General features: G+C 33.3%; 1 protein-coding gene across 1 annotated transcript in view; it reads right to left on the reverse strand.

Moving 5' to 3' along the window:
* Hel25E (ATP-dependent RNA helicase 25E) overlaps positions 1–18,262 on the reverse strand; it is a 42,425-nt gene extending 24,163 nt beyond the window's left edge. Inside the window, exons 1-4 of the mRNA XM_035374656.2 lie at positions 18,150–18,262; positions 17,349–17,558; positions 5,493–5,620; positions 3,712–3,988 (exon numbers count right to left, since the gene is read on the reverse strand). Of these exons, the coding sequence (XP_035230547.1) occupies positions 3,712–3,988; positions 5,493–5,620; positions 17,349–17,547 (604 nt within the window). The 5' untranslated portion in view covers positions 17,548–17,558; positions 18,150–18,262. The remainder of the gene's footprint in view (positions 1–3,711; positions 3,989–5,492; positions 5,621–17,348; positions 17,559–18,149) is intronic.
* Between the last annotated feature and the right edge of the window lie 8,068 nt (positions 18,263–26,330).

The following is a 26,330-nucleotide window of genomic DNA, read 5'->3' on the forward strand; positions in this document are numbered from 1 at the left end:
CCATCGGCAGCTTGTTAGATGAATGTTTGATGCTTCGCACACTATTTGATTAGGAACACTTTGGTTCTTATTTGAAAGATTTCGATTATGAAAGCATATAGATTTGTTTGAATACCAAACCACCGAATGTAATGATTGATGATCTGTAAATATTGTACATATTAAAAGTTACATTTTTAAAATTGATTGATGTCGATTTATAGCAATCTTAGAATATTTTGTTGCTGGCTGACAAAAAAGGAAGAGTTGCATTTTGCTGAATAATAGAGAACGAAAAAATAACTAGTAAAGACATAGTTAGAAGACAGGTTGGAAATTGGTTTGAAGATAGCTCTATCTCATTAACAGCTATTCGTTTCATTAATTGATGGCTTCTGGAATTTCTTAATTTCCAACAGTGAAAACAAATCGCCATGTACATGGTGAGAATACGATTTCTCAAAAAAAGGTAGATTGGTTATTGAAATTGTTGCTTTTTAAATTTTATTGACTGACTGCTCTTTTATGAAACTTTTAAAGCTCTACCATTTTAAGCTTGGTGAAAAATTTGTCACCAGCAGTTCACAAAGACTTTCCAAAGTTGGCAAGGAGCTCTAACATTCAGGTACAAGTGCAGATAATCAAAAAGTACCAAATAATTTCATGCTTGTAATTCAGAGTTAATAAAAAGGCCCTCTTCTGATAACCACTTTACAAACAATTATATATATGTCAGTGGCATGCTGCAATTCTTAACAAAAGAGAATACTTTTAATATCAGCATTAACAAATATAATAATGCTCAACTATATTCACAAAATTATAAAACCTGGTAAAGGATGAAATCAAAGGCATTTGTTACAGGGAATACTGATCGGCAAACTGAATTTTTCCAAAAGATGATTTGTGACAATCTCTTGTAGCAAACTTGGATGCATACAAATTCATTTCCATAGCATAAACTCCACATTTTACTTTCCCTTAACATGAATGAGATGCTAAAATTTAAAGCTTTAAGATCTCTAAGAACCACAAGAAAATTAAAAATTTCTCAAAGTTAGATGCATATACACTGACTACCAATTAAGTATTTGGACACCTGTGATAGAAAAGAAAAACTAACTTTATTCAAAATCAATAGTTGGTAGAGCCTCCACGAGAGGTAATTACAGCGTGGACCCTCCGGGGCATACTTTCCAAAGTCTTTGTATGACAGCTAGTGGTATTTTCTTCCACTTGGCTTGGAGAAGACATAGGAATTCCTTCACCGATTTTGCACGGGTAGTGCACCCCTGAATTTGGCGATGCAACTCGTCCCAGAGGTTCTCGATAGGGTTCAGGTCTGGACTCTGGGCAGGTCAGTGCATTCGATGAACTCCATTGGCACCATACTAAGCCTTAGTTAACATCGAAACATGACAGCTGGCATTGTCCTCCTGAAAGTAACAGGGTCCAACCCGTAAAACTGCCACAACGTAGGAAGCACATTGTCATCCAAAATAGTGCAGTAGGCATCAGAGTTGAGCTTACCATGAATGGAGACCAAGGGTCCTAGCCTATACCAGGAGAAACACAGCCAGACCATAATTCCACCTCTGCCCAACTTGACTGTTGGCACAATGCATTCTGGCAGGAGACGTTTTCCAGGTAGACGCCAGACCCTGCCATCCGAACGGTAAAGGGTGAACCTTGATTCGTCACTCCAAAGAACCTGTTTCCACTGATCTACGGTCCAATTTCGATGTGCTTTGCACCACATTAACCGAGCAGCGCGGTTGGACTTTGTGATCAAAGCCTTATGGGCAGCAGCATGACCATGAAAACCAAGCAGATGTGCTTCCTTACGGATGGTATTCATTGAAACAATACTCCCAGATGCCTGTTGAAACTCCTCGCGGATGAGGGCCATTGGTTGGGTGCGGTTCTTCCGAATTTCTCTGGACAGTACTCGTCAGTCTGCCGACTCATGGAACATTCCAACAATTACCACTCACCTTCCAATTCTTAATCACATAGGCCACTGTCGATTTTGGGTACTTCAGATCGCTAGATATATCCCTTAAGGATCGGCCACATTTGTGATACCCGATAATTATACCTTTCTCGAAACCAGAGAGCTCCGAACTGCGAGGCATCTTGCATGCGAGTAAAGCTGATGCTGTTTCCTACACCATATATACCGGCGGAGTCCGTGACGTACCTTAGATATCGTCATTTGCATAGGTGTCCAAATACTTATTGGTAGTCAGTGTATAAGCTACAGGAATAGATGAAAACTAGTTAGCTTATTCTCACATGCAATAAGTGCAACCCAGCTCTTTTGATTTACACAAATATCCAACTATGTTTGAACAAAAGATTTTAAAAACAGGTACTTTGATGCTTACTTTACTGTTTTCAATTGTTAGGAAAAAGCTTTTTATGATATTTAACTACTTAAGCATCATAAGCCAGCCTAATCTTATCAATATACTGACAGCATGCCTCTGATTTTTGTAGTTTCATTAGCAGACTTATTGGCAGCAGTTTCCACTGCACAGAGGGCTAATTTGGATAAGCCAAATCTTTATTTTAGAAAATGCTTTCACTTCTATTTTTAAGTATCAGCACACTTAAAAAAAATTCTGAAGAGACAGTATAAAGAAATTCTAACTTCAAGTGAAACTTTTAACACACCTAAAATGCTACAGATTACAGAGAAAGTTTTACAGCCAATGAATTAAAAGACTACTTTTACAAGAAAAGCCTGTGACCCTAAATTAAGAGAGCAAGAGGAAAGTGTCATAAATGAGACACTTAACTGAAACATGCCTTTGAATGAACCTTAAAGGATAAATGTTTAATTTACCATCCACACAAAAATCTTTTAAAATGAGCAGCTAAATGTTCTGTATTACACATAGTTTTTAACAATCTGACAACTGAAAGCTACTGGTTCAAATTGATAGGCTTTAAGCTTTTAGTTGAGTTATTAGTTCAATAATTTTGAATATGGAAGATACAATATCTATGCCAAGCTTAGTCGAAAATATGAAAGGAAGACACACACACACATATATATTGCATATAATATACTCTCAGCAGATATTTTGCAGTGGCTGAGAATACTATTTCCAACAAGTTTCTTAAGAAACAATTCCAACTGAAAATAACAGCAATGAAACACAAGATGACAAAGAGCACAGTTGGTCAGACTGGACAGTTGTTAGATGTAAAAAGCATATTAATGCCATTATAGTTCGACCGTCTGAAGCGTCAGCCTGGTTGGCATTTTGCCAAAACAAAAGGGTGGTATTACTTGCTGCGACGTGAAAGGTCTTCTTTTCTCCGGAAAGAACTATGCTGGAGGAAAAGAAATCCTTCCAACCTATTTTGAGAATAATTCAGTACGAATCGAATGGCGCATGCGTGTTTGCGCTCATGGTCGCGGATGAGGTGGTCGAACTATACTAACATAGTACTATAAGTACAATTTTGGCATTAGTTATATTTAGAAAGTTTTCTATGGATGAACAATGTTTTACTCTTGAGGCTTTGCAATATACATGCTGCCAATGACGTACAAGTACATTAGAATGAATAATTCTTAAAACTTAGAAGACAGTAAGTATGGGTTAGTCAGCACTTAAACTCACAGTAAATATTTGAAAAAAAAAAAAAAAAAAAAAAAAAAAAATGCATTTATTACATAATTCTGAAAAATACACTATGTAAAAATAAAACAAAAATTACCCAAAGCCTCTAGCATTTTGTCACATTCATCTAAAACAAAGTGCTTGATATGTCGCAAGTTGAGTTTCTTTGACTTTACCAAAGCTAATATTCGACCTGGAGTTCCAACAACAATATGTGGGCAGTTGGATTTCAATACTTTTTCATCATTTGTAATTGTCATTCCTCCAAAAAACACACCAACTTTGATAGAAGGCATGTATTTCGAGAAGCGCTCATATTCCTTAGAAATCTGGAAAGCCAGTTCTCTCGTATGGCACATAACAAGAACAGATACCTAAAAATACATTAAAATATACATCATACAGTAGAAAAGATAAACAGCTGCCATATTCAAATATTAAATTACATATGATTGTTTTAGTCAAGTAACAGAAGTAATAAATATCTGAGTGCAAAAGCTGCAACTTAATGTCACTGGTGAGAGCATTAAAATATGTGTTTGTGTAATCTTGCCATAGGCTGTTTATCACTTAGCATATATTTTGAAACTTCTTAAGACTTCCTCCCTGTGGACATGTGGGTATAACTGTACATACCAACCTTGAAATATGAAAAATTAGATGATTTTTTTGCAGGAAATCGGGAGAATATCGGAAGTTTTCAAGATGTGATTTCAAAAGAATTTTGAATTTACTGAAATTCATAAAATGCATTATTCAGGTTATTAACTATTAATAATATGATTCTGATTGTATACATTAATATTTAATTAGATATAAAATTTATGTTCATTGAGTATTTTCAGTTTTAATTCTCACATTTTTATATTTACATTTATAGTGAGAAAATCCTTAGTAGGGAAGGAAAGATTTTACTTATTAAAGTGCTTTTAAAATAATAAAAATAAAATTAATACACATAGCATTTGTGCAGATAAATTTTATAATGTACCATAAATTAAAGTAAAATAAATTACAAGTATTAACTGATCAAATACAGCTTGATTTTTCACATAAAGTTATATAAATATCTACAGTGAATTAAGATAATTCAAATCAAATGACATTTTAATAAGATCATAAAAATAATCAAATTAAATAAAATTTAATAGGAAAAATTATTTTCTGAAATGCACTAGGGGTTGGGAGTGCAATTTAAGTTTCATTAATAAATAAATTTCATTTGTTGAGAAGAAACATTTTTCTAAGTAAAAGTTAAAAAACTGAAAGCCAGGAGATTCGATGATCTACTGTGGGGTTCCTTAAACTGTGGGTTGCGCCTCCCTTGGAGGCCATAGGATCTGCAGCAGGTCGCCAAAAATTATAGCAGTTTTGATATTTCTTTAACTCATAATAAATACATAAATATTTTGACACAATGTATCTGAAAACAGATAAAGATAAGACAATACAGACAAAAGAAAAAAAAAAAAGTTTTAACGCATTCTTTTTATAATAAAAACATTCATTTTCCTTGCTTTGCATGCGACACTCATTTTGTCTGTTACTTATTTAAAAATTTCACATTGTTCTGTCTTAAAATTAGAAATTAAAAGTTAACGACCTGAAACTGCAATAGCATATTACAGTAAAAGTGAAGAAGTTGACAGTATCACCTTCGCACGTGTTGGATTTGAGTAGTACTTATGGGGTCCCACAAATTTTTTAAATGTTATGGAGTCCTGGGGGTTACGAAAAAATCTCAGTGATAAAAAGGGGTTGCGAATGAAAAAAGTTTAAGAATCCCTGATCCAGAAAAGACTGGAAGATGTGTTGAAAAACCAGGACAGCTGGCAGCTATGTACTCATAAATGACATAATGCAAAATGCTTCACTTACCTGATTGTCAACAGGATCTAGCTGCTGCAGTGTTGCTAGTACAAAGACAGCTGTTTTCCCCATACCTGACTTTGCTTGGCACAATATGTCCATACCAAGTATAGCTTGTGGAATGCATTCGTGCTGAACTAAAAAATAAAATCATATTTATCATATATTTTGTAAAGGGGAAAAAAAAAGCTTTGACCATTTTACCTAAAATTAATTTTACATGGCCTTTATATAAACATCAGTTCTGATTATCAGCAACCCATGTAAAGTGTATAATGTTATTTAAAATAGTGATGTGGCAACCCATGACATCACCAAGATGGATTACCAGGCACAACCCTAGCAATTCAATGGTCATTTTTGAGTACTGCATTTATCTTTTCGCTATGTATATTTTTTTCCCGATTTCTATTGAGACTGCACAGGCTCATAAAAAATAGCATTACATTTCTTTAGAAATATGGCCTTTTTTTATCCAACATTATACAGTAAGCAAAAATTTACAGCCCTAGAAGCTGTATCTCTTGACCCTTTAAAGGGCAACAGTATCTAACACATATCAGCAGTTTGGATTTTTTACCTCCTAAAAATTTTAATTTTTCTAAATCAAAAGCTGTAATCTTGAGTTTCTAGTGTTTCCTTTTGATTCTAGATGGCAGTACTACCTTATGAATACTTAATATTTCACAGTTATGACATTAGTATACCTCATTTAAAGGCATAATGTTTGAATATTCATAAATCCTATTGGAGGGAAGGAAAAAGTTCAAAATCCTTAAATATATGATGCACACATGCTGAACCTTATATATTTACTGAATTAATAATTAAAAGATTATATGATTTTAATACCAATACATAAAATATACCAACACCCATACTGAGGGCATCTTGCCAACAGATGGCAGCACAAGGCTTCTTCACTGTTGGGTGACAGACTTTATTTTTATGATTAAATATTATGTTCATGGGGGATGAGAAGTTTGATTACCCTATTCTAGGAATGAATAAAAATACTCCAGTCGTTTTCATTCTTCCCCATTTAGCTAAAATTTTAATACCACCACATCACCCCGATACAAACTCACTGATTTCAAAATTGTTGTTTGGCTTCAAAATGTTACACAATTGTAGAGGTTAAACCTGAAAGATACCAGTTGCTTTGTGTTTACCCAAACCCTAGAATGCAGTAAAAATGAAAAGGGCTTTGAGGCAGGGGTCTCCAGAGCACGGCACGAGGGCAAAATCTGGCTCATGAGCACAAATGATTCATCTTGCCAGGGGTTTGCTTAAAATAATTTAAAAAAAAACTTTAAAGTAACAAGTAACATACACATTAACTACTTTCTGTAGCAGCCAATCTAGAAATGTGTTGTTTGTCATGCACATGCTTTATAAAACATATTATAAACATTATACAACTGTTTCTAAATTTACAATGTATGAAGTACAGTAACACACTATATAAAAGATCTCATATGGACACAACTTCCTCAATACACCCTATTAAATTACACACATTTTTTGCCGAAATTCATTTAACCGTTATTTCTCGAACATATATTTCTCATTCAATTAGCTCAGTTATCAGTTCATCGCATGTCATAAATACATAAAAACTCAAAACATCTTCAAACAAAACAAGAGTTGGCTTTAATAAGCTTAAATTAACTTATTGTTGATAATTCTACAACTATTGAATGCATATTTACTAATGTCATAAAAAAAACCTTAAATGGAATATAAGAACAATTCAGTCACTTTTAAAGCAAAAAATGCACAATTTACCAACATATAATAATAATAATAATAAACTGAGCTCGCGAGCCGAGTAACAGAGTGAGTATTTATATATATACACTTTTCACACAGCCAACGGTGCACAACTACACGTTACAGCAGCCCCATATACAAAATTTTAAAGTTTTCAAACTGCTCGCTTTGAGTAATGAAAGATACATACATACATGTGTACGTATGTACAGACGTCATGAAAAAAATCTCTTTGGAGTGTAAATGTATTTTAATTTCATTTTACAACCCGTATGGGGAAAGAGTTTTTTATTCTTGCGCAACATAAAATTCAAGAGAAAAATCACAGCATTGTCTGTACATACAGATGTCACGCAGGGAAAAAAAATCATTCAAAAGGATATTTTCACTGAAATATGGTATGTGAAATGTTTTGCGATTACAACAATTCCTTTACTTCGTACAAGGAAGTAAAAAAATTAAGCAAAACTTTGCACCTGACCAAAATGTAAACAAAATGGGTTAATATGTTGTGACAACGTGAAGGTGAATCCATTAAAAAGTAAAGTACATACTAAACTGGAAAAAATCTAATATTCTAGAATAAAAATATATTTTTGTAAATGATGTTTAAAAACGGCCTTAAGAAATTTATGTTTGGTGAAGCTGCATGAAAGTCTAAAAAACAAAGCACATACATCCAATCACAAAAATCTCTCTGTGTCTATTCTGATCGTCATAACCGCATCACCCTGGCATGATGAATTAACTCGAAGCTTCTCCTAAGAGAGCCAATATGGCCAGCGGGCTGAAAAGTTTGGAGACCTCTGCTTTAGGGGATCATCTTTATTAATTTCAGGTACTAAAACACTTTTTGACATAGTACACTAACTTGACAGACTAAAACACATGAGAAATTCTTCCCCTGGGTAAGGAAGGATACAAGCAGCCAGTTTTCGAAGTCTACACTTGGTCAAAGGGTGGAAAATATTTCTAAGCCAGCTTTAGACACAATACAGTCAAAAGTCGTTAATCCGGACTCGTCGGGACTTCGGTGATTCCGGATTATCAATTTTTCCGAATTATAGATCATCAGTTTAAATCTCGTAAGATGGCATGCAGAAATTCTAAAATTAAAAATATGAAACCGTAATTTATGAAATAAAGAACAATTATGATCTAAAAGGTATCAAAATTTACAAAAAAAAAAAAAAAAAAAAAAAAAAAAAAGCTTAATATTTATTTGTTTACTTTATTAAACATTTCTTTCAATGTAAGTTGTTTAAGTTGCTTCATTTTATGTGATAATACTTTCTCTTTAATTCTATAAAAAGACATGATTTCTTGTTCAGTTACAAAGTTCCGCTGTTCAAGTTCCGTTAATTGCTGTGCCGAGAATACCGACTAACTTGTCAATTGAAATTTTTTCGTTTTCACTAACCTCTCTGTCACCTTCTTCATGTCTTTATCCATTTTTTGCAGCAATTCCACTTTTTGTTTGTTGGACATCGAAACGTACTTTCGTTTTGTAAATCCTTTGGAAGTTCCAGCATCGGAAATTCTATTTGACATAATCGAAAGTTCAAGTTTACTTTTATAAAATTGCTCTTACAGTCTGCAAAAAATAATAAGCGGGATCCAATTCGAAGATTAAGGAACAACGCAATCATTAACATTAACTGAAATAGATAATCAGATAATTTTAGCTTACACCGTCCGTTATACATTAAATGCGCAGGCGAAAACGTATTTTGCACTTGCGCACACGCATATGCGCAGTAGTCAAGGTCTTACACGCACGCGTAAAATGCCTGTGCGCATGTGCAGAAAGTTTTTAGCTTTGAGGTCCGGATTATAGATCATTCCGGATTATGGGTGTCCGAATTAACGACTTTTGACTGTATATCTTTGGAAGGAAAATATCCACAAGGGGGGGGGTGTTCTTTGTATCACAGCAGGAAGCATGTTCTTTTTATATATTATGTAAAACATAAAATATAATAATTTAAAAAGTGTAACTAATTTTTCAGCCGGGTCCTTATATTTCATCTTTTAAGCTTATTTTCCAGCTGGGTTACATTTCCTTGTAACATTATACGAGGGCTATCCAGAAAGTAGATTACGCTTTGGAATAAAAAAATAAACAAAGTATAGGAAACAAATTTTATTATATACAGATGAAAGCCACACTCAAATACTACTTTTCTACATAGTCACCATACAAATTAAGGCATTTATCGTAGCGATGTACGAGCTTGGAAATTCCTTCGTTGAAAAATTCGGCCGCCTGCGCCTTCAACCACTTCGTTACCTCTTCTTGCAGCTGTGCGTCGTCATCAAAACGCATTGATTACAATTTCGTTTCACAGTTCACATGTTTCACCCATGTTTCGTCACCAGTAACAATGCGATCGAGTAAAGAGTCACCATCCTTATGGTAAGCGTCCAAAAAGTTCAACGCTGCAGCCATTCGCTGATTTTTGTGGTCCTCTGTCAAGATTTTTGGAATCCATCTTGCACAAAACTTGTGGTAACCAAGCTTTTCGCTGATGATTTCGTGCAACAAACTTCGCGAAATTTGTGGAAAACTCAAAGAAAGTTCCGTTATTGTGAAATTTCGATTTTCACGGACTTTAGCATCGACTTTTTCGAGAAGTTCGGCGGTCACTATGGTGGGTTTCCCACTTCGATCTTCGTCGTGAACATTGGTTCGGCCATTTTGAAATCTTATGACCCACTGACGCACTCCACCTTCAGTGATAATGTTGTCCCCATACACTTCACGAAGCTGCCGATAGATTTCTATCGGTTTACAGTTTTTTGCAGTCAGAAACCTTATTACTGAGCGCACCTCGCAGAATTTTCAATTAACGTAGACATTTCAAACCGTCACAGTATCTGAACGGAGCACAGCACGGCTAGATGCAGACTGAGCTGCGCAACGCTCTGACCCCAAGATGGCCGCGCTAGCCCCGCCCCTAGCGGACACAGACGGAAACGTAATCTACTTCCTGGATGGCCCTCGTACTAGCTCAGTTAGAGCATACCATTTACTTATGCAATGTTACATTTTCTAATTTTTTTTTTTTTATAAAATAAGACCATATAGTACAAAGTCTGTAATCCGGACCTCAAAACTATAAACTTTATGCATATGCGTAAATGCAACGCATGCATGTTGAATGTATAACAGACGGTATAAGCTAGGCTAAAATTATCTAAGGTACTTCAGTAAATGTATGTTGCAGACTGCGCTGTTCATTAATCTTCTATTTGGATCCGGCTTATTATTTTTTGCAAACTGTTAGAACAATTTTATAAAAATTAAGCTTGAACTTTCGATTATGTCAAAAAGAGTTTCCAATTCTGGAGCTGCCAAAGGATCTACAAAGTGAAAGCACGTTTCGATGTCCATTACACAAAAAGTGGAATTGCTGCAAAAAAAATGGATAAAGGCCTATCGCGAGAAGTATGGCATTGGAAAGGCCACTATATACGACACAAGAAAAAGGCACATTTTGTGGAAGCATCTTAAACAACTTACTTTGAAAAAGAAATGTTTAATAAAGTAAACAAATAAATATTAAGCTTTTTTTTTTGTAAATTTTGATACCCTTTAGATCATAACTGTTCTTTATTTCATAAATTACGATTTCATATTTTTAATTGTATAATTCCTGCATGCCATCTTATTTGATTTAAATTGATGATCTATAATCTGAAAAAAACCCCTAATCCGGAATCGCCGAAGTCTGGATTATGGACTTTGTATTGTATTTAGATCAATTTTAAAAGCTTTTTACACATATTTTACATAAGTTTGTTCAACTAGGTGGCATCATCAAAGTGCCTAAAAACACAAATTTAACTTTTAAAATTTTAAAACTTTTTGACTTTAAACTTGAATAACTACATTCAAGCACAAATTTTTATATACGCATACCAAAAGCATGCAAAAATAGATTAAAAAAGCAAAAATTAACAATTGCAGCCACATGGGGGGGGGGGGCGGGATTGCTCTTGGCGCAGCTTGTACAACATATGTACCGGCTCTCAAAATTCAGGATTTTACTTTAATTTTTTGGAAGTCTCAGTTACATGTTCTTGGGCTCCACAACTCATAATTCAAGCAAAATTTTACAATTTAAAATTTTTTATATACTGCCCCTGAAAGGGTTAAACAATACAACTTTATAGAAATGTCATTTGGCAATTTATTAAGAATACTGCAAGCAAATTGTTTGAACACTAGATGCCAAATTTGTATAATTCTTTCACGAGTTTTTAAGTGAAAAAAGATTAGCATATATATAGGGAGAAGTAATCCTTTCAGTAAATCAGGCTTGTACAGCAAATCATGTCAACAGCACATCAGCCTGGCCACTAATTGGGTTAGGTGGTGTTAAGACCCCAGATCTGGGCACAAGTCACCAAGAGCCGGTTATCCGAAAACAGTAGTATCTAGCACTAGCATGGTTAATGCTTCACGCATGCACAACAGGCATATCTCCAGCATGGTAATCTTCGTCGCTTGGTCAAAGAACATTCCAAGAATATGTTAGAACATTGCTGGTGGTTCTTGGCTTGGCGATGAAGTCACAATTCAGCGATGCGTAATGAAGTGCTACGGAGTGTGAGAAATTTGTTCACTTTGTGCCCAATTATGCGAGCAATTATTTACTGGGGACTTAACCTCTCAACGGCCATGGAAAACGTGCAAAATTCACTCCCCAGAGCCAGCGTTTTTCACACAAACATGCATAGTTATGAGATGTGTTGGGGGAAAATAAGCGCACATTTTGCTGTCTAAAAACAGTTTACTTTCACAAAATAAAGAATAAAAGAAAAAATAAAGGCACAAAATTGAACGTTTAGAGTAAAAGTATAATAAAAAAGATTTAATAAAAGAGTTTCGATCAATTTATTTTTAGATTAGTGAAGTGTAATATCAGGTTTTAGTGTTGTACATTGTAAACTCAGTATACCTAAATGGAAAGTGTGAAGGTGGCATAGGCAAGTTTTTTATATCAAGTTGTACCCTATGTTGAGCATCTTTTGGAGAATAGTCGCAATCCTCTTCATTTGAATCCTCATCATATGCTGAGTTGTCGGATTCTGAAGATGACAGAAAGTAAACATCTATTTCTCTGTCATATATTTGTAAAAAAAAAAAAAAAAAAAAAAAAAAAACTACTACAAACGGTAAACGAAAGACACAGAATAAAAAAGTATGTTTTACTCAAACCGAAACGCGAGCAATAACTGCACAGTTAATTACTTTCACCGTTTCAGAAACATGTCCCTATCTTCTCTGAAATCGTATCCTTCTTTGCATACTCTGTCAAGGTCATTGTGGTGTTACATTCGAAAGCATTGTGAATAATTTTACTGGTAAAAGCTAAGCAAATGATGGCATTTTGGAAGGGCATATATATATACACCCGGGGCAGTTAACACTTTGGCTGAGCAAGGCGCATATATATATATATATCCACGGCAGTTAAGGGCTTAAAGAGCGTATGGGGTGAGCTTTGTGCCCAAATACAAGAGAATTTATTTAGAGGAACTTGAAAAAGAGTATGGGGAAATAGACATTATTTTTTTTTCACTTGTATTGATGTTTGTGAACTGCTTAAATTAATGCTGTAGGTTTTTGTAATGTGCAATAATAAATTAACTGTACTTTACATTTATTTCCAAATGTATATTTGTTTGATATTTTGTCTTGTATTTATTGTTATAAAACTTTTTTTCAAATTCATGCTTTCCAGAAAGGAATGTCTCATCCTAGGCAAATAATTCTTAGAGAGCTTAACATAATTAATTTAACCTCATTTTACAAATTTGTTTTTTATTTCATATTTACAGTAATAAAAAAATTCATGTTTTAACATGCATTCAGCAAAATAGCATACTTTGGTCCTTTCTTTTCGTATTCATGATTACATTATCTTACCTTGGTTACATTATCCAAAAGGTAATCGGAAATAGGTCTCCAAACATACAAAATTACCTTTCATACTAACCACATTAAATATAAGAAATCAGTAACAGCATATCTTCTTATTCAGGGTTAACATCCGCAACGTGACAAGATGGTTGATCTTTACAATATGGTAACTGGTAGTTTGGTGACATTTCGGAGGCGATAAAGGTTACTACCTGGGACTTTGGTAATAATGTGAGCAGTACTCAGTTCCGATTACGCATTATTTTGTGTGGGGGAAATGAGAGATCATGGGATATGTCATGTGATATTAATGGACGAATTATGGTTCTTTAATCGGAAAAGGGGGGAATTTGGACAAGTATCTGTGGATGTATATTATTTTGTATTAAGCTTCATTGTGTGTTGTGTGAAGTAGGGTTGAATAATTTTGGGATTGTATGGCACTGTCTAAAGTGAATTGTAGATTTGATAAAGAGAATTTTTTTTTTATCAAATTCTATCAAATTTGGAAAAAAAATCGTTCAGTAATTTTATTGAATCCATAATAAAAGTGTATCCAACATGTAAGGAAGATTCGGAAGAAGATTAGGTTAGTTAGACTTTGTTAAGAATGTGAGTAGTATTCAGTTCTGATTACGCATTATTTTGTGTGAGGGAAATGAGAGATCATGGGATATGTTATGTGATATTAATGGATGAATTACTGTTCTTTAATCGGGAAAAAATCTGGCAATTTTGTATTTGGCTTTATTCTGTGTTGTGTGAAATAGTGTTTGTGAATTTTTGGATCCCATGGCCGTAACTAAAGTGAATTCAAAATGGGTATTTAGTGGTATTGAAAAGGATAGTAATAAATGTTTTTTAAGGTTGTGCGAGAGAGAAATAAAGATGTTTTATTATGTTATTTATTTTACCTGGTATCTTGCTTTGAAAGATAAGTATGATTTTAAAGATTCTGAAACAGAAGTAAGAAAAGTGTATCCGCCACGTAATCAAGATTCTGAAGAAGATTAGGTAACTTAGTATTTTTAATTATTTGAGGATATTATTTTTATGCATTGTTGTAAATGTAAGGTGGAAAGGAATTTGGTATTATTGGGAAAATTGTTATTAGCAATGATTTAGTTTAAAGTAATTAGGATTGTAAGGTAATTTTTATTAATTTAATGTATGTGTTCATTTATATTTTAAGTAGTGTTTTTGAATTTAATTATATTTTAATGAAATGATAGTTATTTTGTGAATTTTATGTTTGTAGGAATTTGGATAACGTTTAAGTTGAAATAAACGTGCATGGAAATAATTTAAATATTTGATATTAAGTATTTGTAATGCTTGAGGTATGAATTCGTTGGTGACGTGTATAATGTAACAGATGATTTAGAGGTAAAAAGTTTTTGGATATTCTATTTATTTTATATGTGGAAATGTTCATATTTGTAAAGGGTAAATACTTTTTTGCGATCAGGTAATTTCATATATGGTCTTTTTACCGGGTTTAAAGATTGAGAAAATTGTCATGTATTTTCGTGAAATTTTTGTAATTTATGAGGAAAAAGCAGTGTACATGGATATAGTGAAGAGTGTGCGCAATGCCATTTTTGTGCAATTCTGGGATGTTTTTTTAAGTAAAAATAAGTCGGCGTGTACATGGTTTATGTGTATGTGTTATTTTGAAAAATGTGTAAGGAGAATGGAATTGTGCAGTTTTTCCTAATTTTGCAGTGAATATTTGTCATGATTAAGCAGTTTTGTTTGATAAAATTTCTAGCATAAGTGTAATTCGACTAGTAGATTGTTGGAAGAAGTGTTCAGGAGATAAAAAGAAAAGAAACATGTCTTTACTTCGTGAAGATAAAATGGCGGCGGGGAAAAAAAATGGAGGGTTGCTGTAGGAGAGTTGGTCGGCAAATTTTCGCCAAAAAAATCGCCAAGTTACCATAATGTAAAGATCAATCGACAAGATTTAGTGGAATAACAACATGTCTTCAGTTGCTAATCTCATGATACATTGCCAAAACTGTATAATGGAAGCCAGCCAGTAACACCAACAAAGCTTGCCACTGCACATGCGTGAAGCATAAACCATGCTACGGATAGATGCTACTTTCGAAAATTGCCCAAATCCAAATACATTACATTTTTGCTATCTAAATTTTTTGCTTTTGTTTTGGATTTTTAGCTTAAATTGTGTTCAAAACGTGACTTTTGCATGTGCCAAAACCGCGTTTCTCGAGACATCAGCTTCTGGTTAAGGTTTTTATGCCTTTAGTAAATCTGCATGCAACATTTTTAGAGTTATCAACTACATAAAAGTTGTTTAGGTGCGGCTAAGCCTAATTACTTTTTGCGATGGCAGCCATGTTTATTTACATTTGAAACTTGGCAGAATAATGGATTTGTTGACAATCAAGAGAAACTAAATTAACTAAATCTAGAAAACTAAAGATAACGCCTTCTTTTATTATTGCGAATTAAATCATGCTTAACCCATGCTGGAATTTATTCGAGGAAATAAGTGTTTAAGATTTACTTCGTAATTTTTAATATAGATATATTTTGAACTTTCATGTATGTTTGCCTTGTCGCTAAGTGAGGATTGAATTAATTGAATAAGAAATACTGAATCATCTATGAAAAACTGATTTTTTGTTTGGTTTGCTTAATTTCTTTTATACATCATTCTAGATTTATTATACTGTTTGAATAGAACATGTGGCAACCATTAGATAATTTTTCAAATGATATAAACTTACATGTATTTTGAGTTATAATATGAACGAAATATAACGCTGTTAAATGAACCTAGTGCCAGTGTCGCTGTTAAACAAATATAGTGAATTTTAAAGAGTGCATTTATTCTATTGTGGTTTATGCACTATCAACGAAGTAGATTTAATTCGGTACTTTTCCGTTTCGCCGGCGCAAATCTCGCCAAGCAGACTTTGTTGGCGACAACATACAGTATACACATAAAAAATGTTAATTCTAAGAATTTTTTTTTTATTTTGAAGGCATAAACATTTTAATATGGTTTAAAATTTTGTAAAAAGCCAATAAATAAAGACAATAAATTTGTAAAATGACATTAATTTAAGAATTTACTATGATTTCATGGTTCAATATCCTGATTCGCCGGTTCGTATCACGCGACCCCAAGTGATGTCATCTCACGTAAATTACGCTACTAAAATCTAATTCGCTCAGTAATTATCTACATTAATTTCAAGTTAAATCTTAATTTGGAATACAAGTTTAAATGCAAGAATTATTTCAATTCGTACGAATAGCTTACTCAGAAATTATGTAAAACCGCAGTGCTTTACTTCGCTAGTGCATTCTCATTAGAATTGATGAATTTAACACTTGATTTCGCCTTCGGATGAGCGGTGTAATTGCGTTCTAATTGACTTAGAACTAACTGACTTATTACCGTGAATTGTCTTAGGGGATAAAATTTAAATATCGTGTAAAAATTCTATATTATTGTATGCCAGTATTGAAAGAAACAATCTGATAAGAAATGGCTTCAACTTGTTTTGAAACTGAGGCGTAAAAGGTTACCAACAAAGATATTCCGTCTGGCATCAGTTAAAACATTATTGGCGACTTTATCGTTTGAGACAGAGGACTGGAATGTAAAATTTCAAATTTATTAAGTTAATATATTTCAAGGTTAAAAATAAAAATCGAGAAACTATGAAAAACGAGGAGTCGTTAGCTTTTCAAAACATTAAAAAAAAAAAAAAAAAAAAAAGGACAGAAACACGTGAAAATAAAACTATGCAAAGGAACATCCTTGTGTTTATCATAGATTTTAATGAAGACTTATCTCTTTTGAGGGCTAAGAGGTACACATACTTCATCAGAAGTGAAATGCGAAAAACAGGGCTTTCCCTTTGAAATAGAGTCTTGACTAAAATCTACACAAACACTGAGTTATTGCTTTGCTTAATTTTATGTCTCCCTTCAAATCATCTTAGTAACCTTCTAATGCATTTGTTAGCACATTAGGGAAGAAACAGCTCATGTATTATAGAAATACCAGTTTCTAATTTTAATAACACTTCTTAAAAGAAAACATCCTTACTACAAAAAGAAGTACCTTATTTGAAATACATGGTAATGATAACAACAAGAAAAAAAATTCCTTAAAAAATTACCTTCAGAAGGATGTTCGAAACCACAGTCAACTATGGCTCTCAGAAGCTCAGGCTTTAATAAGAAATCTCTAAATCCAGAGCTGTGTATTGATACATAACCACCAGCTGGTTTCTTGGTTTCAATTGCAGGATCTGGTGCAGTCTGATCTTGTTCATCTTCATCTTCGTAATCCAATAGTTCAGCCTCGTTTTCGGTCATCTTCTAAAATTCTGCAAAACGAAGTTCTATACCGACTGACATTTCAAGCTCTATACGTGCAATTTCTCCTTAATAATAGCATAGAAATAGGGGGAATAAAGGAATGTTATTTAGAAAAAGTAAGAACGATGACCATACCGATGGCCGCAAAATTTATTAAAATGCTACACAATTTTATATTTCGACAAAAATATTATATTGTTACATATTAAAGTCGAAATATCTTGCATTTCTTTTGCGATTTTGTACCTTTCAACGAACTGTTGCAGTTTGGAAACAACAATCGATTATGAAAAATGTTCAAATTATAATAAATACTAATTAAAAAACACACATGCAGACGTTTTAAAATTAACTTACACAGATATATAATTTACCAGGTTCTAAATTTGGAATTAAATATTACAGCTCACAAAGCAAACAAATGCTACCAAAAATGGCTAAGCGGCAAAATCCTTCAATACATAACAAATTTTAACGTAAATCACCAGTAATATATAAACACATAACTTTGGGAAAGAGAAATATGTAATTCACATTAACAAATACTAGAATTAGATTTTATAGAAAGATTTAATACATAAACGATCAATTAAGATTACCTGTTCAGGTACTCAAACGACTTTTCCGCTCTTCCAAAGCAACGAATAATGAATGTTTTGCGTTTTCAAGTTGTTTAGCCTGTTGGCTTTATCCAGAGGCTTGTCAAATTTATTTAGCATCGCTAAGTTTTCAGTCCCTCCCGTGATACGAATAGTCAATATATTATAATATATAAGTTATTTAAATAGAAATAATTTTTATGTCTCTTTTTCACTTAATGAATTAATTATAGAAAAAATCGTATTTGATAATCATTCGTCCAGTCATTTTTTCATATAATTATTTGTCCATAATTTGTCACTTGTCTGCCGGAATTTTTTTTTTTTTTTCTTTTCTCTTATCTGGTAGCATGCTTGGTTGAGCAATGGACTGCGTAAGGAAGATTTGCATAATATACATAGAAAAAATATTGGATATTGTTCGGAGAACAGCCTTAATGCCAAAAAGGGGAGAAACAGCTTATTATGCTAGATCACGTTATGTTGTCTTCCGATGACGTACTTCCTCTAGGTAGAGCTGCTATAGTAGCCTTACCTCTAGGAGGTCAGCCTGATACTTTTCGCCTGCTAAGGGATTATCCATTGTAGCAGATCGGGATACGTATTCGGAAGTAATTGTTACTTTTCTTGTTTGCTTATCAAGCAAAGAGTATTAAATTAGAAATAGCACGTAATTGAATAAAATAGTGATAATATATGTAAAAATAAGTGTCTTGCACCTGTAAATATTTATTTAATGCTTTCTGTTTTAATTTGCTTTGTCATGCTTCCCTGTACTCATCCATGTTCAAACATGGTTTATTCTAAACCATTTGTTTCATGTGCATTGATTGCAAGTAATCTATAAACATTTTCAAGTACGTTCTTTCTTGCAATATGTGCTTTCATATCGTAGTGCAATAAAATAAGTCAATGCGTGCATAACTCTGGACGACGTATTGATTAAAGAAATAAATTATAATAACTAGAGTTAAACAGCTAAAAATCGAAATAAGTGCAACTACTTAAATATGATCACTTAGCTCCAGGTTTCCTTTACGTAATAAATGGAGGTGGTCTTGAGAAACCATCCGCATTCATATTTAATTTATTACCCATAGTTACTGCATTTTAAAAATGTTTATGTCAAAAATTGGTGCATATTCTGGTGTACAGCAGGAATTAATCCTCCACTTACATACAGATCACTTAAGGAATCCGACGTGGGCCTCGCTTCTGAAGGCTCATCATATCTAAATCATCATAGAGATGAGATCAGATATGTCATGTTAAAAATGTCAGAAATCTCCAGTTCTTATTTGACTTTCTAAAATGTATATAATTAACAGCAGACAATTTGATAACGAAGTCTGTCGATCTTGCAAACTTGATTTCTTTAATGTTAACAATATTACTATTTTTATTGCCTAAATTTCGTATGCCTGGGAAAAAAAAAAAAAAAAAAAAAAAGGAATACCACGATAAAAGGGAAAAAAAAAGAGATAGGAAAATCATATGTTCGCGTAGAGTACCTAAAATTTCTAAATTATTTGCAATCTCGAGAATCTTCTTCGTCTCATTTAATCACGGTAACTGGGGATAGAGATGATACTCGAACTTACACTAATGAGACTTGAACACTCTATTTTTTGAAAGCATTCAATTATCAGCCGTTTCTTTCAAAGCTCTGCATTACAACGTAGGTGATCTGAAGATTTTTTTCCTCTTTACTCAAAATATGACTAATGTCCGGAATATTTATCATTTTGAACAAAATTCTGTCGGCTTTTTGATTAACCTCCTCATAGTTCCATACTCATCAAACTTCTTAACAAATTCAGTCTAAGATATAATATCTGCCCACTCTTCCCACGAATCATTCACGAATTTTTCCTTTGACCTTGACATTTAATCACATCTATTATACAGAAGTTTCGAGCGCGTAAAGCTCAACTCTTGCCTTGTCTACACGCTAGGCGCGTTTTCCAGAGATCCGTGGTTCGATTCTCGGCGAGGCCGTTGCTCATTTTTCAAGTTTCTTACTTCCAATTAACCTAATCTATCTACAGTGGCTCCCGAACTAAAAGGTTGATGGATGATGATCGCCCTTTAAAAGAGGGAGTATATAAGGTATTTCTCGCGCCTTCTTAGCGTGCCTTCGTGGTGTAGTGGTCTGCACGCTCGCCGCGTATTCGAGAGGTCCGTGGTTCGATTCCCGATGAGGGCATTGCTCATTCTTCATCTCTCCTGCTTGCAAATAACCTAATGTCACTACAACATATATGTAAAAATATATATTGAGAATTTTCTGAAATAGGATTAGTTTTGAATAACTGAGCTTTCACAATGTTATAAAAATATGTTTTTCGATAAATTTGAAATGAGATTTACATAATGTTTATGTTATTTATTTTCTTAGTAAACCAAAGGATTTTAATTAATTAAAACTCCTCAATAATTTTCTACTTTTTTATATTTTAGAATATTTACTATTATTTCATATTAAGCAAATTATTATCATTTAGCTTAATAACTTTCAAAACACGTTTGAAAATTATCAAACATATGTATTTCTAAAATCCTAATAAATTCTATGTTTCGTGTTACTGATGCATTATATTTCCTTTATTCTTATTTAAGTCTTTAGATGAGATCTTTTTGTATGTTGCAGGTTCTGATCTTTTAACATGATGCAGGTTTCTGATCTTAATATGAAGATCTTGGCAATAAATGCAAAATTTTCTCGTTGTATTCATGATAAGTTCATATGGAGAGAGAGTACAGTTCATAATTTCTTGCACTGCAGGAAGGGACAAACTAATATTTTATAGGTATCTATTCAAAATTTTATAATAAAATTATTTGAGGAAAGAAATAAGCTCACTACTATGTAGAGACATTAGGTTAATTGGAAGCAGGAGAGATGAAAAATGAGCATCGCCTACTCCGGAAATCGAGCCACAGACCTCTGGAATACGCGCCCAGGTTGCAGACCACTACACCACGAAGGCACGCTAAGAAGCCGAGAGAAATACCTTATATACTCCCCCTTTCAAAGTGCGACCGGGGTTTTTAGGGGACCTATTCGCCAAATCCTGGGTGTGGAGAATCATGAACCACCACCCTTTTAGTTTGGGCGCCACTATAGAGATATTAAGTATTTTTGGGAAGCAGAATGGAAAAATGAGGCACACCTTCGCCGGGAATCGAACCGAGGACCTCTGGAATACTCGCCCAGCGTGCAGACAACTGCACCACGAAGGCACGCCATGACGGCGGGAGAAATAACTTATAACTATTCTGATAAATTAAATTAAGAGCAAATAAGCATTTTTCAGGGGCGGGGAGAAGATGCAGAATGTCAGTTATCAATACTTCCTAAATTCATGTAATCCTAAAATAAGATTTTTCGGATTCAGAAATGTATGTATGCATGTATATACGGATCTATGTGTGTATATATGTACATACGTATGTATGTGTGTACACATATATGTACATACACACATGCATACATACATTTCTTAATCCAGTCCCGATAACAGAAGAGTAGCAAGTTTTCAATCTATAGCAAATAATTATAATTAAAATTGTTTTATTTCCTAGTGCAATGCAGCGCGTGACAAGTTTTAACTCCTTCACATCCAATCCGCCCCACACGGCCCTACATTGAAAGAACCAGAACCGCCCGAAAACGGCCGAGATTGTAATCTTGTTTTCTTCTCTCCACCTAAGATATGCAGTAGCAGGTGCAGTTTTCCCAAATGCATTGTATCAGTTTACTGCAGACAGCTTGTCCTAAGAAATTTCTTATCTTTTGGTTGATCGTGACATTTCGTTGTTATTCTTTTATGGTACAGTATGCTTTTAAGCTTTAAACAGCAATAAAAGAACAGTTTAAAAACTTAAGGATTATATTCATTTTTACTCCTTCCTATAATACTCCTTCCTATAAAAATAACGTAAATAAACAAAATCTCAATCCTGATCATAACAAAGCCAGAAAGGCTTGTTGGTCTGACCTTCAGAATAGTTTTATAAAGAACGGGATCAAAGGCTAATGAAATCTTTGTTAGAAAGTACAAAGGATGTCATTGGAAATCTTCACACCTATTTTCTGCGTTAATGGATGGGGAGAGGAGGAAATTGCTGTAAAACTGGAAAATTATTTCGGGCGTTTCGGTACTTTGAGGACACAAGTTAACGAAGGGTATGGATTTCAAAGAGTTAAGAGAAAGCTACGCCGAAAAATTAAAAGTACAAAAGCAAGCGCATTTAACATATAATACATTTACATAAACAACATTAATACATTGACATATAACATATAATACATTTACATAAATAACGTATAATGCATTTAACATAAAAATACAGGAGCAAGCACATTAAATATATATCTCGTAATTGTACTCTTTCGCTTTCCAGAAACCTTGAGAAATTACGAGGAGCCTGTCGTGACTCATTAAAGCTTTCAAAAGCCGGAGGAAAAAATCTCAGCTAAGTTATTTACTCAGTTGTTGTTATTCAGTGCAGCGAATTCGCGGTGAGATCGAATTAGCTTTCACTGGGCTTTGAACTGTGTTTGATTTAACGTTCTAGCAGTTTAAAATATAACTACTGTATTATATTGTGATATTGTACGAATATCTGTGTGAAAAATATTCAACATTTTATTTTGTTTCTTGTGATAAAAATAAATTTTATGAACTTTTTATTGGACTTGTGCATTCAATCCCGTATACTAACCCGTATGTAGGAAACACTTTTTGGTGTCCGGAGTGGGGTTTGAATGTCTATCACAAGAGTGATGGAAGAACAATTGGGACAGCTCATCTCTGCTTTTGATGCATTCTGAGAAAAGATGGTAGCTGGACAAGCATCCTTTAATCTGTTAACTGGGTATGACGAAATTTTTCGTCATGCTGGGAAAACTATTTCAATGGGTATGACGAAATGTTTCGTCATGCTGGGAAGACTATTTCAATGGGCATGACGAAATTTTTCTTACATTTTTTTGCAATCTGTCACTTGACCGTTGTTCAAGAAAAATCGATCAATGGAAACACTTGTCCGCTCATAAATTGTGACAACACTCCTAATTTTCACAACTTAATTTCATTTTAGTCTGCATTTCAGTATTTTACATATTAGTAATAACTTGTTGATTTGAGTAATTGTTAGTTTTTTATAAATATGGCTAAAAATTATTGTGAAGCAGAAAATATTTTTGAATTGTCTGAAAGTGACGATGAAATAATGCCCGGGAGGTTTGGTAAACGACGTCGAATTCTAAGAATAAGTGCCAGTTCGGAAGAAAGCGATAACGACTTTTTTACTGATGGTCGGACATTGAATCAAAGGATGATGATGTTATAGACCAAAATACTCAACAGACATCAGCTGAATGGAAATGTGAAAGAATATTGCGATCGCCTTTCCCGTTTTTATCTCAATCTAGACTTACATTTGAAGAACCTGAAGAAAAGGATTGCCTTTTTTATTTCGAGAAATTTATCGATGAGAATTTTGTAGAACTTATTGTGGAACAATCAAACAAATACGCCGGACAGTTTTTTGAAAAAAAAAAAAAAAAAAAAAAAAAAAAAAAAAAATACTTCCATGAAACCGCGTTTAAAATGTCTCTCGTGGGTTGACACAGATGACCGAGATATGAGAGTATTTATTTTTTACTAATTTTGCAGGGAATAATAGCAAAATCTTCTTATCAGCTTTAATTCACAAAGCGAGAAAGTCTGGAGACTCCATTATTTTATAAAATTATGTCAGAAAAAAGATTCCAACTGTTAGTAAAATTTTTACATTTTAGTGATAACAATGCTTTCAGTAACAATGCTTCATTTTAGTGATAACAATGCTAAACGTGTGCAACAAAAACCCTACAAAATCGATTCCATTTTGAACTATTTGAGAAACAAATTCAAGGTGTTATACGTACCAGATAAGGAAATACCTGTAGATGAGTGTCTTTCGCTATGGAAAGGAAGACTGTCTTGGAAACAGTACATTCCATCGAAAAGAAGTCGATTTGGTGTTAAATTGTATAAGATATGGAAAAGTAAATCCGGATACATAAGTGATTTCATTATATATACAGGTAAAGACACGCAGTATGGTTCGAACTATAAATCGTATTGTTCTTGAATTCCACGAGTTGTTGGATAAGAGATACGGATAATAGGAGAGGTCAATAGGTCAATAGTTTAACAATAGGAGAGGTCAATGGTTGTGAAATCACATCATAATAATAAGAGAATTTATAAAAAATGAAATAAGCGGTTTTATTTTTATTTTATTTAAATTTTACTATTTAGTTAAGAATAATTATCCTACTAACTTTAATTCATATATTCAACTCTGAAACACACTTTCTACATCTTATCTTTGGCTACTATAGTCTGTGTAGTCAGCTTGACAGATACAGTCAGCATGATGATTGACAGCCATAATTGTTATCTTGTCTTCCTGGTACATGTGCAGTACACGTACATGTTTTCCTACAACTTGCATGATCGCATACATACTTTTTCACTGCAGAAATATACAATTTTATGAAGAACTAATTTGCAATAATATATAGCACACATGAAAACAAGCCAAGCATACTTTACATTAAAGTGCAATGTTATGTAATCATTGATGAAAATTCAATACATTAAAATATACTTTATTGTTGACTTTACTATTACTTTAGGATTATTAAAAATCATCATCAATTCCTACATGCTAAAAATAGAACATGTTACATTTAATATTTCAACAGGTTTTTCTATTCAATAGATATTTGATAATATAAGGAGTTAAGTAAATTTGAACTAATTATATTTTATTTTTACCAATTCTTTACAGTTATACCACAATTCATTACATTACGAGTTCATTACATTATTTTATATCATATTAACTTCAACCAAAACATTTCAACACATTTGGAGATAAAAGACTCAAGTACCTTGCATCAGTTTTAGCTGTAATAAAATTACGCTGTACATACTAATAACTTTCTTCTTGAAGTTTCTTGAAAATGATGTTTCTTTTCGAAAAAATTAAAACAGTAAAGAAACAAATTATTTCTTAAAACATCTTTCTTAATGCTACATTATATAGAAATTTAGGAAATGTTAATGAACTGTATATGTGTTAAAATACAATATATCACATATTGCACATATAACATATCAAATTTACTGAAATGGGAAAATATATACATACCTGAAAGCAATCTCGCAATAGCATTTGGTTTGAAGCTCGCGCTATCCACTGGAGCATCTGCATTTACGCTACTTCCTTTACCCATTTTGTGTACTCTTCAATCAAATTGAAACTTGATCGTATCGTTCAACTTTTCAGTTGTTGGAGCAGTACAGGAAAAAAATCTAATTTTACACAGTAAATACTTTACATTGCACATATACTTTACGAAGGCTTAAACGCCGGATTTGTTTACAATCAGATGGGCGGTACATCTACCACATACCGTATTTATCCTCTTTTCAAATCGCGCCAACATAATAATTACGCCAAATTTGTTTCTGGGCATGCGCAGTATGCGACATTCGTTTAACACTGTTCAACTCAATGTGCGGTTTGCCATTACGCACCCCGGGCCCAGTTGGTGTGTTTATAGTCATCCTTGTGTGGCTGTCTCTGGTTTGATACCAGACCCCGAATGTGATCCAGTTCACGGGCGGCGGTATAAATTAGTTAGTTACCACAAGACCGGAGATCACACTCTTTGAAACGTTTATTTCGCTACTACTACATCCAACTGAAAACCTTAATAAATCCAATAATCACATCCCCCCACGGAAAGCGCTTTTTCTACACTTTTATTTGAAGTACAACAATATAATAATAATATTAATGACAATAATAAAAATAATATAATAATATTAATACTACTAACTACAGTGATTTTGAGGATTATCAAATCCTCTAAATTACTGGTATGTTTATAAATAATTTTACTCTGGGAATAAAGGCCTGGGGAATACATAGAATACTTATCCGTAAGGTAAATACCTATTTTATGAAATCAAGCAAAACCTCAAATGCGTTAATAAAAAGCATGTTTAAAACGTGAAAAACCGGTGAATTAAATTCAATTTCTTATGTACAGAGTGTTGTATTTCGTGTTCCAGAATAACGCACCTGTTATGGTAAATTTAAAAAATATTTCTT

Source organism: Stegodyphus dumicola, chromosome 9 (genome assembly GCF_044657685.1).
Source record: "Stegodyphus dumicola isolate Sdum_Otavi_A_Nest chromosome 9, ASM4465768v1".
Lineage (NCBI taxonomy): Eukaryota > Metazoa > Arthropoda > Arachnida > Araneae > Eresidae > Stegodyphus > Stegodyphus dumicola.